The following is a 14,994-nucleotide window of genomic DNA, read 5'->3' as shown; positions in this document are numbered from 1 at the left end:
ACATACCAACCAAGACAACCCTACAATATCCAGACCCACGGCAGATCTCATCCACCTGCGGAGCTCTGCCACCACAGAGTTGTTTCACTACCTCGGCATCTGTAATAATGATCTGTATGTACATTCCACCTGAGGCTAATGCTGACACCGTCCTTGGGGACTTTAACCTGACCCATCTTTCATCTGAGCTCCCCAGCTACCATCAGCAGGTAACCTGCCCTAGCAGTGGGACCAATACACTGGATCACTGCTACACTACCATTAAACAGGCTTACCATGCTTTCCCAAGGGCTTCACTGGGCAGGCCCAACCATGCAGTCCTGCTGCTGATTCTGTAACATGGATTTGGAGGGAATCATGGCCACAGATGCTAATAACACAGCTCCAACAGGAAAGAAAGTTGCAAAGCAGGAGGAGGAATGTTGGGATTTCCACAAGGTGCATTTATTAACAGATAACAGCCATATAAAGCCAGGTCACAGGGCATATTCTTCAACATTCGTGGACAATGAAACGTTTGTGGCTCTAGTCTTCTCTGCCGTCCACATTACTGGAGTTGCGGACGTCAACAACAGAGAGAGATGCAAGAGCAACTCTGCAGTACTAAGCAGCCAAAAAAAGGAGGCGCCACCACGTAAACTGGTAGTGTTCTATGAAATACTCTGGCTGCTACATACCCCCCCCCCCCCCCGGTAATAATGAGGCTGTCCTCAGCTGTACACAGCTGAAGAAAAAACCAAGCTACACTTAATACATCATTATACATTAACTCAATAAAAAGTTAGCTGTTAACAGAGAAAGATAAAATGCCTAGCCTGCAGATATACATATCATTGGACAGAGTACACAATAAAACAGAAATACCCAGTAAACATATTAGGTGAATAAGCACGGTGAAATGTCCCATTTCTATGTTTGTTTTTATTAAACTTTATCCTTATGTTGGTCAAGTCAAAACCTGAACCACAAAGCAAATAATAGGAGACAAAGATCTCAGCATTCTTTAAGGAAGTTTGAACTGTGATAAAACCTGTACCACTAAGGCAGAATACACAATGTAAACACAAAGTATGTTGAAATAATACTGTAACTTAGGCCTGTAGCAATGGAATTACATTTCAAACTTTCAAGAAATAATCAACATGACAAATCCTCTGCCTATTTCAGGTCAAGTCTGTCAGTATGGTAAGAGTTTGTCCATCTGCTAGCCGACCAACCAGATGTGATTCTGGTGTGACATCTTGGTCTGAGATCGTAGCAGTCAGTGTTATCAGGGCTTGGGTAAGACACACTCATCACTGAGTGGTTCTCTGTGTCACAGTCCATGACTGGCACTGGGCCAGAGTCAGTGTCACCATGCAAATCAAAGCACATGTTTGCAGCAGGGAGGCCAGGTTGGGTAATGGGATCATCCTTGTCCGGAGCCCCAAAGATGGTTTCCTCCTCCACCACAGGCATAGCGTGCCTGCTAGGGGAGACAGAGTCCCAAGTGTGGAAAGGTTGCAAGTTAACGACATGAAAGACACCAGCATCCACACCGGAGTCCAGCTTTGTCAGTCTGTAGTTAACATCTCCCAGCTTCTGACTGACACAGAGTGGGCCCGTGAAAAGGGGTGCCAGTTTAGCTGCAAAGTTGGCCTGTGTGTCAGACCTAGGGTGTGTTTTCACCCTAACAAGGTCATCAACAGCATAGTGGGCCTGACGTCATCTCAAGTCATAGCAACATTTTTGTCTGTTGTGACTGTGGTCAAGAGCTGCTCTGGCATGGTCGTAAGCTTCCTGCAGGGAGGCTTTGAGAGTCTCTGGGTACGGCACACCAGGCTCTTCCACACCGTCGCTGGAAGGTTGTGTTATGAGGTCGAGCGGGCAAGATAGGACCCATGATTCTCTGGCTTGGTTTAGTGAGCTGACAGGTTGAGCAGGAAGTGACATACCACTTGACATCTGCTGCCATCTTTGGCCAAAAAAAATGTCAACTGCAGCCTTGCTAATGTCTTTGAAAAACCAAGATGACCTGCAGTGGGGTAGTCATGATTGTAGGAGAGCAAGGTGCCACGGATTGATGTGGGGGCATAAAGCTTAAGTTCTTTCAGAGGATGCAAACCACCTCTGACTTTAGGGTCTGAGTAGTAAAGCAGGCTGTCATGAACAGCAAACTGTGAGGGACTGTGTGTCAGAATCAGCACGTGAAAAAGCCTCCAGATCCTTGAGAAGCTTGCTGATGTCTGGGTCATCCTTTTGTAGCTGACTCAGATGTGAGCGATCTGTTAAGAGCATAGGTGCAGGGTGCGGAGGTCCAAACCGCCACTAACAGCATACTTGGGCAGCAGATCAATGGAAGTGTCATTGGTCAGACGCAGCAAGTTTCGAGAAAGAGGTGTCACTGGGTGGTGCGTGACGTGTAAAATCAACTGATGTTCGCTGATGTCCACTGTCTGTAACAACAGATCCTCCAGCAGAAGTGCCTGCAAATCAGTTTTAAAGTACCAGAATTGATAAGATTTTAAAATGTTTAGAATTTTTGGGCCTACATTTTTTAAATAAATGTCCTTTACGGCACTGAACTGATTAAGAAACCAAGAAATCACTAATAACAGACAACTGCAAATGGAAAAAAATCATATTATGGATTGAGAAAAGGTTAAAGTCATCTGCCTAGAAGACAACAGGCACCAGCGGTGGATTATGGAAGCAGTGGAGATTAGGAAGCAAACCTGCACAGCCATGAACAGGGACAGGGAGGCTTTCCCACACCTGGAGCGACTTCTACAGCTGCAAGCCATCAGCAAGGGGCTGTGTCTACCTGTCAATCCAAGGAACTGAATTGACAAGTTGACACTGACACCTCAGTGACCCTCCGCTGATTTATACACATCACTTACCATCCAGTAATGCCTCTGACGTAGAGGGAAATTGACTGTTGAAACATGTCAGGTATGATTGATGAAATGTGTCTGATAACAGAAGAAACTTTAAAACTAGCTAATAGGAAGCACAGGGGGAGTCAGGTGAGCCATTAACTGACTGAATTGCAAGTTTGGTAGCTATCAGAGAGTGTAAACACGGCTTGACATCCCTGGCTTGCCTGAACTAACGCTAGGCTTGATTTGTATGACCACACCATTTCTTTCGGAGATGCTGATTGGCTTATTGGATTACCAACCTCTGTATCAGAGCATTCAAGACCCTGAATCACTTTTTAAAGCTTTGACTATTCTGATCCTGGAGCCAGGCTACCTTGACAGCAGTGGATGGTAAATGGACTCAATTTTATATAGCGCTCTTCTACCTTAGCAGCACTCAAAGCGCTTTACAGCGTCACCTCATTCACCCATTCACACACACACTCACACACTGATGGTGGAGGCTGCCATGCAAGGCGCCAACCTACTCATCAGGAGCAATTATGGGCTCAGTATCTTGCTCAAGGACACTTGGACATGGTCACCGGGGTCAGGGATCGAACCAGCGACCCTTTGGTTGCTAGAGGGCCACTCTACCTCTGAGCCATGCCGCCCACTCACGTGGAGAGCAACTATTTATTTGAATGATATTTTCTGTTACATTCTGATTGAATAATAATGTTAATATTAATTTAATATGTCGTGAATAAATACATAGTAGAACACTGACATGTCCCCTTATAAAATGCTTTAATTTTCTACATGCACATTTTTTTCAGATAAAACACTTTTTAAAAACCTTGTGTTGGATGGTGGTTTTGTTTCTTTTGGACTGTTACTTATAATAAATATATCTACGGTGATACCACTCTTTCAAAAATATCTAAATCTAAATATTGAATGAATTCCTGTATCTTTAATGACATTGGTTGACAGTAACAAACTAAAGAATATTTCCCCAAAGCATTGTCCTTTAATATCTCATGACAATAAAAAAAAAAAACACCTGCTGAACATAAAAACACAAATACAACAAAAAGGTGCAACTTATGATGAAAACATTAAAAAATATGTGAACTCATCCCGGTTAAAACCGGAGGATGTCACTCCTCTCAGAACACACATTTTAATGAAGATTTATAGATAGCTACTATTAATAAGTGAAAAAAAATGACACATGCTGCCGTGACAGCTTCTGACCTTCCGGGGTTTTAGGACTGGTAATTAGGCTCCATCCAATTTGTGCACTAATCCCTCAACATCGACCAGCCTGATTCATAAATTCTGTAAGTCGCTGTACTCAGAGTGATGCCATCCACTCTTTCATTGACTTCTTTTTTGAAGGAATTTGAGTTTGCCATTTTTTCCATCACATGCTGTTTTTTTTTTAATTTATTTATTTTTTTGCAGCTGGGAATGATTGTACTGGGACAAGAGGGTGGGGTTGTGGAAGAGCACCTCTGTCCTAAATTAGCCCATTGTGGTAATGATTTATCAATCACAGGGTTGACACACCAGAAATCAACCACTGATTCCCAGTCTATAACTTTAAATGGAACCATGATTCCCAAAATCAACAACAAGAAGGGTAGAGACAATTTTAAACTGGCGATTGATAGTATAAACTTATTTGGAAAATATTCACCAATGTAATAAATGGAGCAAGCTGTCGGGCAATTTTCTCATCTCCATTAGTAGCTGGTGTCCCCACCTGCCAGACATGAGAAAGAATGCAGGCTTCAGGCACTTCTGCATAGGCTTCACTTTACTGACCTACTACTTTACATTTTAATGAGCTTAAAGTCTGCCCTCAAGTACAACAGATTGGTAGCACTTTACATCACAGGGCAGTAATATGGTAAAAGTATAATAAATAGATACTAATTATATAACATCCAAGTAATTATTCGCATCTAGGAACAAAACAGGCAATACCTTGGTAGTAACAGTATATCTATGTTCACAAACAGGATGTAACAGGGTAACAATGGAGAGACAGATTGAAAGATGGCAACAAGGAAGGAAAGCATACTAACATTTAGATAATAAATTGGTGAGCTAATAACCAGGGCTCAAGGCTGCAACATGCTTAACTACTTCTATTTATTTTCATGGTAATATTAATCGTCAATGCCAAGATGCATGGTCAGAACACCAAAACTACCACACGCTCCATGGCAATATTTATTTTGTTTAATTTATTCAATCTGATATTAAGATGAAATTAATTAGAAACAGATAGCTCAGTAGATTTGGCAGCCCAGATTTTGGTTATTATGAACTAGAGTTACTGCACTTTATGACTGCTGTCCTGATGTCAATGCAGCTTTTCTTCCATTTTCTAGAACTGTCACACCTACAAGAGCAACTCAATACAGCATATGATTGCATAGCTGATGATATACTGACTCTGCTCTCTATCATGACTGTGTTGTGGTGATGAAAGCCTTGAAACTTGGAATGAACCTACTTTCTTCCCAAAATATCATGCTTTGCATGTTTTGTAACAGCTTGGCATTTGTGAGTACATTGATTTCCTCTAAATAAGTCACAAAAAGTGTGTCCAGGTCACAAGTTCCATCATGAAACATGTCATTTGTAGAGAATTCCCTTCAGACAAAAGTGAATGTTTGGAACTTCAGCATTATAATGCACCAATTTTTACCTCAATTTTTTTCATGTGATTTTTAAAGTATCACTGCTAACAGTAGCATATAGTATAATACAGTAAAACCAGGGCCTATTCTTCCTCATCATTATAAGTTTTGATCATCGTATTAAAATTTTATTTAAATCATTTTGGTGTCAAAAGGTTAAATAGTTTTGGGTTATTTTTAAATGTAACAAATGTTGAAATCATTGTCATTATCACCCATAATAGCCATTTGTTCTCATCCTTTAATACCCCGTTATGTGCTTTTAATTCTAATACTACTCACATATAACCATTGTTACCACCAAAAGGTTACCGAGATATTTAGAGTTTGGCAAGTACTTGGATAAAACATCTATTTTTTTCTTCTTTACTATCATACCATTAACCCAACACTACCATGTTATAAGCATGCTGAAATATAAAGTGCTACAAAGTAAACATTCTAGCCTCCATGTGGGGTAGTGACTGTTGTACTGCCATGTAATTGATAACACTGTAATTCTTCATCCACCCTTCATAAAGCACTCCTTGTGGAGTTACATAAAGACTCAAAAGAACAACAACAACAAAAAAACAACAACCCATAACTACCTTCCCCTGAACACATCAGGGGATCAGTTAAAATACTGGGAAAGAAATCTGTTCAGTACTGAAGTTGTCTTAAAATATATTCATTCATATTCATTATAGTCATTAAACAGATCTGGATCACTCCTGAGCAAAGAAGTGACATCATTCCTTGTGGTGCCGCCTCCTCTGGGCTTGTCAGTTCTCTTAACTTCTGTTATTCAGATACTCTAACCTCGTCGTTTAGTTTCTTGTGTGTTTCAGTTACCATTACGAAGCCATTACATATCTTCGTACAGCAGCATCCCATTAAAGATGGTGAGGGGTTCCACAGAATGGGCCAGTTTACCCATCACAAGGTCAATGCAGACCGTGTCCCGAGTCTGCAGAGGCAGGATGATATTGAAGACAGCCAGGGAACCTGGAGGGGTCTTAGCTTCAGCCACAGGGTTGTTCTCCAGGCCCTCAGGCTGGTAGCCCCCCGAGTCCACACGAGCCATGCCATAGTTGGATTTGGAAAGAACTGCCTCAATCTTTTCATTCTTATGGCCTGTCAGAATGGCGCTGAAAAAGTAGTGTCCATCTACTGGGGCGGTGAAAATACCTGAGAGTAAAATATTTACAGTTCGTTAATACTTTGATCAGAACCCATAGACATGTTAGTGGTGCATCACAAACGAAATATTTCTGTGAGCCATAAAAGCACTCTCAGTTCAAGCATTCATCAGTATTTTATTCCCTTAACACTCAATGGAGGGTGTGTTAATAAGTATTTCATTACCTCAAAATAGAACAATTATATATATATATATATATATATATATATATATATATATATATGTATATATATTCTGGTCTTAGAATGTTGAATCATGATAAAAAAAAATCAATGACAAAAATGCGTCAGCCGGGTTTAAGTCTTAAATCATCAAAATGTTAAACAATTGCCTTGTCACTCTCAATCTCTGTGGAAACCAGATAGAATGTCTGACATCCCTCAGCTATTCTTGAGTGAACAGATCTCAACGGAGATCATTTTTACCTGTTCTTGGGTCATAGAAGTCTCCTTCATTAACAAAGATCTTATCGAAGGTTATGGTTCCCGCTCTCTCCATGGGGACAGTCAGGGCAGCAGAGAACGACAGTTTGGGTACATGCGCATCAGCACCAGGCAGACCTGAAGGTACACACGCACACACACACACACACACACACACACACACACAGACCATTTCTGTTTGAACTTATCTGGACAATGCAGTGAAACTTTGTTTCTTCCTGTCTTGTTTCACTGTAGTCCTAATAAGACATCAGTGGCTCTGCTTAGAGGCCAGTGGAATATTGCATTGCGTCACACACACACACACACACATACACACACCTATTGCTGTGCCTGGTGATATACAATTAGACATATATCCAACAGACAAAGCAGATGGATCAGCTTCTGCAAAATGTGATAATGGATAGATCTATTGGAGGATATATGAATTAAAGTATAACGCGCTTGACAAATTTATTAGACCATCACCCATTGTAAGGCTTGTGCCACAGCTGCCCTGAATTAGCAGCATTTTTACTTAGCAAATTATTTTTTCCGTGTCTGTAATGCCTCATACACCAGTACATAGATGTTTTTTTTAACCAAAATGATATTTTAATGCCAAAATGTAATTATTAATTTAGTTATCAATGAATTTTCAAATTTCATACAAAATTACAAAAAAAACCCCAGAAAAGTATATTATTGTTTCTTCAATAAGATGTCAAATTATAGCTACACTATTTACTGAACAGGAATGTTAGTTTTAGTGGTAGTAAATAGGGAAAAGCATCCCTCAGTGTGGTCAATTATCGAGTCAATTGCCGAGACTGATACTTACAAAATGCAATAAGGAAGAGGCAGGAAACAAAAGTTAGCTGAAGCAGATGTCAGATACCTCAAGATTTTATGTACTAGAGACAGAAGGAAGTCCAGTGATGATCTTCAGGAAGACATCAGTGCTTCTAGATCAGAGTGTGAGAAAGTCCCTGGAATATCAGACAACTGACAGAACAAGACTTAAAAGGGAAGAATAGCTGCTAAGAAGCCATTATTGATGCCTAAAAACATCCAGAAATATCTCAGTTTTGCCAGGGAGCACAAACACTGGACTGTCGATGATGAGAAGGTACTCTGGATGGACAAGTCAAATTTTGAATTCTAGGGTTTTCTACCACAACATCTTGATGCATCATAGAATCCCTTCTGGACTGAGCTTGATTGGAAGTGGGTTCATATACAAACAACAAAATGACCCCGAGCAGACTTCAAAGCTGTACAGAGACTATTTGACCAAAATTTAAAAAAAATAAAAAATCCTCTGGATTACTGGAACTGACCAAGTCAAACTCTGGATTTGAATCCTTTTGAAGAAATTTAGAATTTAGTAAATTCAAAGATTGACTGCACAAACGTTTCATCTAAAGCCAGTTTGTGGGAACAGCTAGAAACTGTTTGGAACTCAGTAACAAAAGAGATTGTCAAAAAATACATAAAACAATGCCAGCATGTAACTGGTATCAAGGCCAAAAGAAGCCATACAAAATAAGTTGTTTCTTGGTTATCATATGTAAAAAAGGACTATTTAGTTTTTTCAAACAATAACATTTTAAAATTTAAACCAGTATATCGGGTCCTCTACCAGAGGCCTTGGAGTTTGAAGGTTTTATGCAGTATTTCCTAGGACTGTGCTCTTTTGGATTGAGGTTTCAGGTGCTGGTCCTGGAATCTGCTGGAGCCACTCTCCCAGTTTGGGGGTCACCGGCCCGTGCTCCGACTACCACGGGGACCACGTCAGCCTTGAACTTCCACATACATTCTCGCTGTTCTTTTAACCCCTGTTACTTCTCAACCTTCCCATGTTCTTTCTTCCTGATGTTAGCATCAGCTGTTTATCACCACATCTATGATCACTGCCCTCTTCTGCTGTTCGTCCATTACGACGATGTCCAGTTGGTTTGCCAGTAGCTGTTTGTCAGTCTGGAAGCTGAAGTCCCACAGCACCTTAGCCCCGTGGTTCACAACCACTTTTGGTGGTATGTCCCATTGGGATTTGGGTACTTCTAGTCCATACTGGGTACTGATGTTTCTGTACAACATCCCCACAACTTGGTTGTACCTCTCCATGTACAATTTTGCGGCGAGCATCTTACACCCCACTACTATGTGTTGGACTGTCTTAGGAGCATTCTGACACAGCCTGCACCCTGGGTCCGATCTGGTGTGGTGGACCTTGGCCTCTATGGCTCTTGTGCTTAGGGCCTGCTCTTTTGCTGCCATGATGAGTGCCTCTGTGCTGTCTTTCAGTCCAGCATGTTCCAGTCATTGTTCGGTCTTCTTGATATCAGCCACAGCCTGCACCTTGGGTCTGATCTTGGTGTCTATGGCTTTTTAAGTTCAAGATCAAGTTCATCTTTATTGTCCCTGAAGGGGAAAATTGTGCTGCAGTATAACAGACACCAAAACAGGTACAACAGCACATCGATGATAGGCAGAACATCAAAGCTGCAGTAAAAAAAAAAAAAACATACAAGGAGGCTGTTAAGGTTCGTGGTGGTGGATGAGGGAGACCCAAATGAGTTGGGAGGGTGCACAAAAGAGGTTTATTGCTGAGACAGGTGGAGAACTGTGACTTGAGGCTGGAGATGTGTTTCTGGCGGCTTGAGACTGGGGACGTGAACCGATGACTTGAGAATGGAGATGAAACTGACGACAAGAGGCTGGTGACTTTAGTCCGGAGACCAGAGACTTGAGCCCGGAGACCAGAGACTTGAGACCGGAGACTTGAGACAAGACTGTGAGACATCCAAACTTGACGACAGCACATACTGAAAACAACTAACAACTAACAGCACCAGCACCAGCACCAGCACCAGCACCAGCAACAAGCAACCAACAACAATGACCCAACCACGAACACACGAAAACACCAAGTTTAAATACAAGGAGGGAACAAGGTGCAGGTGCGGCAATCAACCAGGTGAGACACATGAGGTAATCACAGGAGGGAGGTCAGGAAGACAGGACATGACTACAAAATAAAACAGGAAGCACGAGACAGGGATCATGACAGAGGCATACATTTGTGCTAGTCACAATGCAATAACAACAACAGCAGCAACAACTGTTCTGCTATCTCCATAAATAAAAATAAAAAAAATTCAAATTTAAAAATGTACAACTGAATGAAATCTTACAAATGACCAACATTATCCACAGTTAAATACAAAATCAGCGATAAATAAGTAAGTAAATAAATAAATATGTGTAATACTCCTCCTGGAACCGTCACCTTATCGTGGTGGAGGAGTTTGAGTGCCCTAGTGACCCTAGGAGCTATGCTGTCGGGGGCATTTTGCCCCTGGTAGGGTCACCCAAGGCAGACTGGTCCTAGGCGAATGGCCAGACAAAGAACGGTTCAACAGACCCCCTCATGGAAGAAACACTGAGTGTAAGGTGTATCCTGCCCGGAGGGGCACCAGGGCCCTGCCCTGGAGCCAGGCCTGGGGTGGGGGCTCGAAGGTGAGCGGCTGGTGGCCGGGCCTTGGTTTGTGGGGCCCGGCCGGGCCCAGCCCGAAAAGGAGCCACGGGCACGTCCTCCCTTGGACTCACCACCCATAGGAGGAACTGGAGGGGTCCGGTGCAGTGTGGTTTGGGTGGCAGTTCCAGGCGGGTGCCTCGGCTGTCTGAACCACGGACATGGAAGCTGGCTTTTGGGACATGGAACGTTATCTCTCTGGCGGGGAAGGAGCTGGAGCTGGTGGAAGAGGTTGAGCGTTACCGGCTAGATATAGTCTGCCTCACCTCGACACATAGCTCTGGGTCCGGAACCCGAGTCCTTGAGAGGGGTTGGACTTTCTCTTTTGCTGGAGTTGCTCCAGGTGAGAGGCGGAGGGCGGGGGTGGGCTTTTTGGTTGCCCCTAGACTCTCTGCCTGTACGTTGGGGTTTACCCCGGTGGACGAAAGGGTTGCTTCCCTGCGCCTTCGGGTCGGGGAACAGGTCCTGACGGTGGTCTGTGCGTATGCGCCGAACACCAGTTCAGAGTACCCACCCTTTTTGGAGTCCTTGGGAAGGGTACTGGATGGTGCCCCGGCTGGGGACTCCATTGTCCTACTGGGAGACTTCAACGCTCACGTGGGCAACGACAACATGACCTGGAGGGGTGTGATTGGGAGGAACGGCAGGCCCAACATGAACCCGAGTGGTGTTCAGTTATTGGACTTCTGTGCAAGTCATAGTTTGGCCATAACGAACACCATGTTTGAACATAAGGATGCCCACCGGTGCACATGGCACCAGGACATCCTAGGTCGCAGGTCTATGATCGATTTTATAGTCGTATCATTTGACCTGCGACCACATGTTCTGGACACTCAGTTGAAGAGAGGAGCTGAGCTGTCAACTGATCAGATGGCAGGGAAGTAGTCCTCTTAGCGCGATGACTTCCAGCTCTTGCTGGGACAGTTTGCAGCCGAATGTGAAGCGGCTGGGATGAGAATCAGCATCTCCAAGTCTGAGGCCATGGTCCTTAGCCGGAAAAGGTTGGTTTGCCCACTCTGGGTGGGTGGGGGGGGGGGGGGTCTTACCTCAGGTGGAGGAGTTTAAGTATCTCGGGGTCTTGTTCACGAGTGAGGGTAAGATGGAGAGTTTCCTCCGCAGGGTGGTTGGGCTCTCCCTTAGAGATAGGGTGAGAAGCTCAGTCATTCGGGAGTGGAGCCGCTGCTCCTCCATGTCGAGAGGAGCCAGTTGAGGTGGTTCAGGCATCTGGGGAGGATGCCTCCTGGACGCCTCCCTCTGGAGGTTTTCCAAGCATGTCCAACCGGGAGGAGGCCTCGAGGCCGACCCAGGACACGGTGGAGGGATTGTATCTCTCGGCTGGCCTGGGAATGCCTTGGGATCCTCCCGGAAGAGCTGGTTGAAGTGGCTGGGGAGAGGGCAGTCCGGGCTTCCTTGCTGAGACTGCTGCCCCTGCGACCCGGACCCACCGGATGAAGCGGAGGATGACGAAGTGTACTATGGGCTATAAGTCACCTCCTTTTCTCAGCATAAAGGATGGCAATGGCTGAGGGAATGTATGAATGTTTGTACCTGTTGGACTTAACTGAGGGGATGCTGAAATGGCTATCAGAGGGGAGGGACTGAAACTCCTGATGAAGAGGATGAGAATTGTCTCAAAGAATAGAAGTTCCCCTTTCACCACCTGACATTTATACAACACAGACAGGTTACTCTGCTGGACACAGGTGATTTTGGTACTGATGGTAACTATTTTTGAGCATTCTTGTTTTTAGGGTTCAAACCACCAAACCAACAGATAAAAGTCAATGTCAAAACTGATTCAATGTAGGTTTTGTATTTGTTATGTTGGTCATCAGGGTTTTGTCAATGTGAAATTTGACAAGTTTCCTTAAAACAGAAAAGCCGCTGTTGGCCATTTATGCAAATCATTTCCCTGTTGTCCTTGAAGGTGAGCTTATTATCAAAGATGGAGCCTAGATATTTGTATTTAAGAACAGATTCTATCTTTTGGCCATCAAGAACAGTGCACTGGGTTGCAGGAGCATGGTGTCTGGAGTTGATACACGTCCTTTGTCTTAGATAAATTAAGACGAAGAAACAATTTTTTGCACCATTTTAAAAGGTAGTCAATCACAGGGCTATGGCTAAATTCATTATCATGGAGGAGAATAACAATAACCGTGTCGTCTGCAAACTTCAAAATGTGTCTGTTTGAAAACTGACACACACACACACACACACACACACACACACACACACACACACACTCCATTGTCTCACCTTATCTTAACTTAATATGGGGGAAAATAGACTGGACTTGATACACAGGTGATTCACTCTATCTTCAGATGAACCCTTATGAACCTTTATGAATCTGTACATTTATACGTAATATCATTGGAATGAATGCATCTCTCGTACCTGGCAGTCCTCGTGGTCCACTTTCTCCTGGTTGTCCAGGAGGCCCAACAGGTCCAGTGGGTCCCCAAGGACCTGGCAGCCCATCAAAGCCTCTCTCTCCAGGGGGTCCTGGTGGGCCTGTATACATATGACATGAAGGTTGGAAACTGCTTCAGTGGCACACTGATTATGCAACCCTGATTTGACGCTTTGTAGAATAATTTCCTCTGATTAGACAACTTTAGAGTATCAATTGGATTCAAATGATGTGAAAATAGGCTGAGCTACATCAATTTTAATAATATAAATGTGAAGCTAGCACAGATGAAAATGCTTCATAGAACCACTCAAAATACAGGTTTCAATTATTCCTTCTGCCTACCATTACCACGTTTATGAGTGGCTTAAAGAGCTAAGAGGAGACAAGAGCCACACAATTCTGTCAGGAGAGAAGAGACTTCTAGAAGGGAGGAAAAATTCCTGGCAGTTCTCAAGCAATGTTTAAACCATTGAAATGCTGAATAACAAAAATTAAATTTTTTTTTAAATTATTAGGTGGCACGGTGGTGCAGTGGTTAGTGCTGTCGCCTCTCAGCAAGAAGGTTCCGGGTTCGAGTCCCAGCTCGGGCGCGGGATCTTTCTGCTTGGAGTTTGCATGTTTGCATGTTCTCCCCATGCCTGCGTGGGTTCCCACTGTCCAAAGACATGCAATTGGCTGACTGGATACTTTAAATTGACTGTGGGTATGAATGTGAGTGTGAATGGTTGTTTGTCTCTATGTGTTGGCCCTGCGATGGACTGGCGACCTGTCCAGGGTGAACCCCGCCTCTCGCCCGTAGCCGCTGGGCTAGGCTCCAGCCCCCCCCCCCCCCCGCTACCCTTAACAGGAATAGACGGAAGACAATGGATTGATGGAATTACAGTATTTTTCTTTTTGTTCGTTCCCTTATTCTGTTCCTAGTCAGTCTCAAATCAACTTCAACATATATTAATTTTCCAAATTTATTTTTATTTATAAGGACAGCACACCTTACTCAACATTTCGAAAAATCTGGCAGTGATTATGAGGTTGCTAATGTACACTGCAATACAATATTTGGTGGAATTTATTAAAGAGATCAGATGTAGCCTACAGAGCAAATACCATGAAGAAAGTGTCAGATAAGAACGGTTACAACAGAACACATGCCATGCTGAACCACAAAAAACTGCAACACACCTGTACAATAATACAGCCACATCTACATTAATCTTAACTCAGCATTGCCATCATGTGCCTCTCCTCTGCTCAACAGGTGGTGGCTACAAGTGATGGTTCTGGATGGTCCCTGGTGATCCCTCAACCGTCTCACTAGGCAAACGTTGTGAGGGGATACATACTTGGCAGGCCCAAACATGTAAAATCAACCCAGATGAGACAAATCCTCAGATGGAAGGTGGATGGAGTTGCCCATGACCTGGGGGAGGATAGACTCCCCTGCAAGTCTTGTATTGTGTCCTGTTAACACTGACCAGAGGCATACCAAAGCTTATGGTAATTTGTCCCCAGCCATTGTCACACTAGGTGCTGAGGATGCAGCAGTGAAACAACACAAGAAAGCAAGAAAGAGCAGGCCATATCAGCTATTCAGTGACATCATAGCTGCTTTACAGGGAGCCCCTGGGTTTCTCATAAGAAATGAGTTTGGATTCAAACATCTCTCACACATCTGCAAATTATTAGGTGTGAAGGAGGCTGACCCAGGCTTTACGGTCATAACAAATTTGGAAAATTATAAAGTTTTTGAACGACAAATGCTTTCACAACAGTTTTGAATCCTCTTTTGTCCCAATTTTGTAGCCTAAATTCTCCTCGCATATTTTGAGGTGACTGCTTCATCTTGCAAAAGTAAATGAAACAAGACTA

The 14,994-nt window shown here is 43.4% G+C and overlaps 2 protein-coding genes and 1 pseudogene across 2 annotated transcripts in view; 1 reads left to right on the top strand and 2 right to left on the bottom strand.

The window, feature by feature from the left end:
- The window catches only part of LOC147268817 (uncharacterized), a 178,360-nt gene that overhangs the window by 108,547 nt on the left and 54,819 nt on the right, over nt 1–14,994 (top strand). The gene's annotated exons all lie outside the window — the stretch shown is intronic.
- LOC147268818 (EMILIN-1-A-like) overlaps nt 707–14,994 on the bottom strand; it is a 54,771-nt gene continuing 40,483 nt past the window's right edge. Inside the window, exons 11-13 of the mRNA XM_086223119.1 lie at nt 13,110–13,226; nt 7,169–7,303; nt 707–6,730 (exon numbers count right to left, since the gene is read on the bottom strand). Of these exons, the coding sequence (XP_086079245.1) occupies nt 6,408–6,730; nt 7,169–7,303; nt 13,110–13,226 (575 nt within the window). The 3' untranslated portion in view covers nt 707–6,407. The remainder of the gene's footprint in view (nt 6,731–7,168; nt 7,304–13,109; nt 13,227–14,994) is intronic.
- LOC147268819 (uncharacterized) lies at nt 8,878–10,378 on the bottom strand (annotated as a pseudogene).

The sequence above is a fragment of the Aulostomus chinensis genome, chromosome 2 (genome assembly GCF_037954235.1).
Source record: "Aulostomus chinensis isolate RoL2024-O1b breed Wild chromosome 2, RoL_Achi_v1.0, whole genome shotgun sequence".
NCBI lineage: Eukaryota > Metazoa > Chordata > Actinopteri > Syngnathiformes > Aulostomidae > Aulostomus > Aulostomus chinensis.
This window is presented reverse-complemented; position numbering and strand designations above follow the sequence as displayed.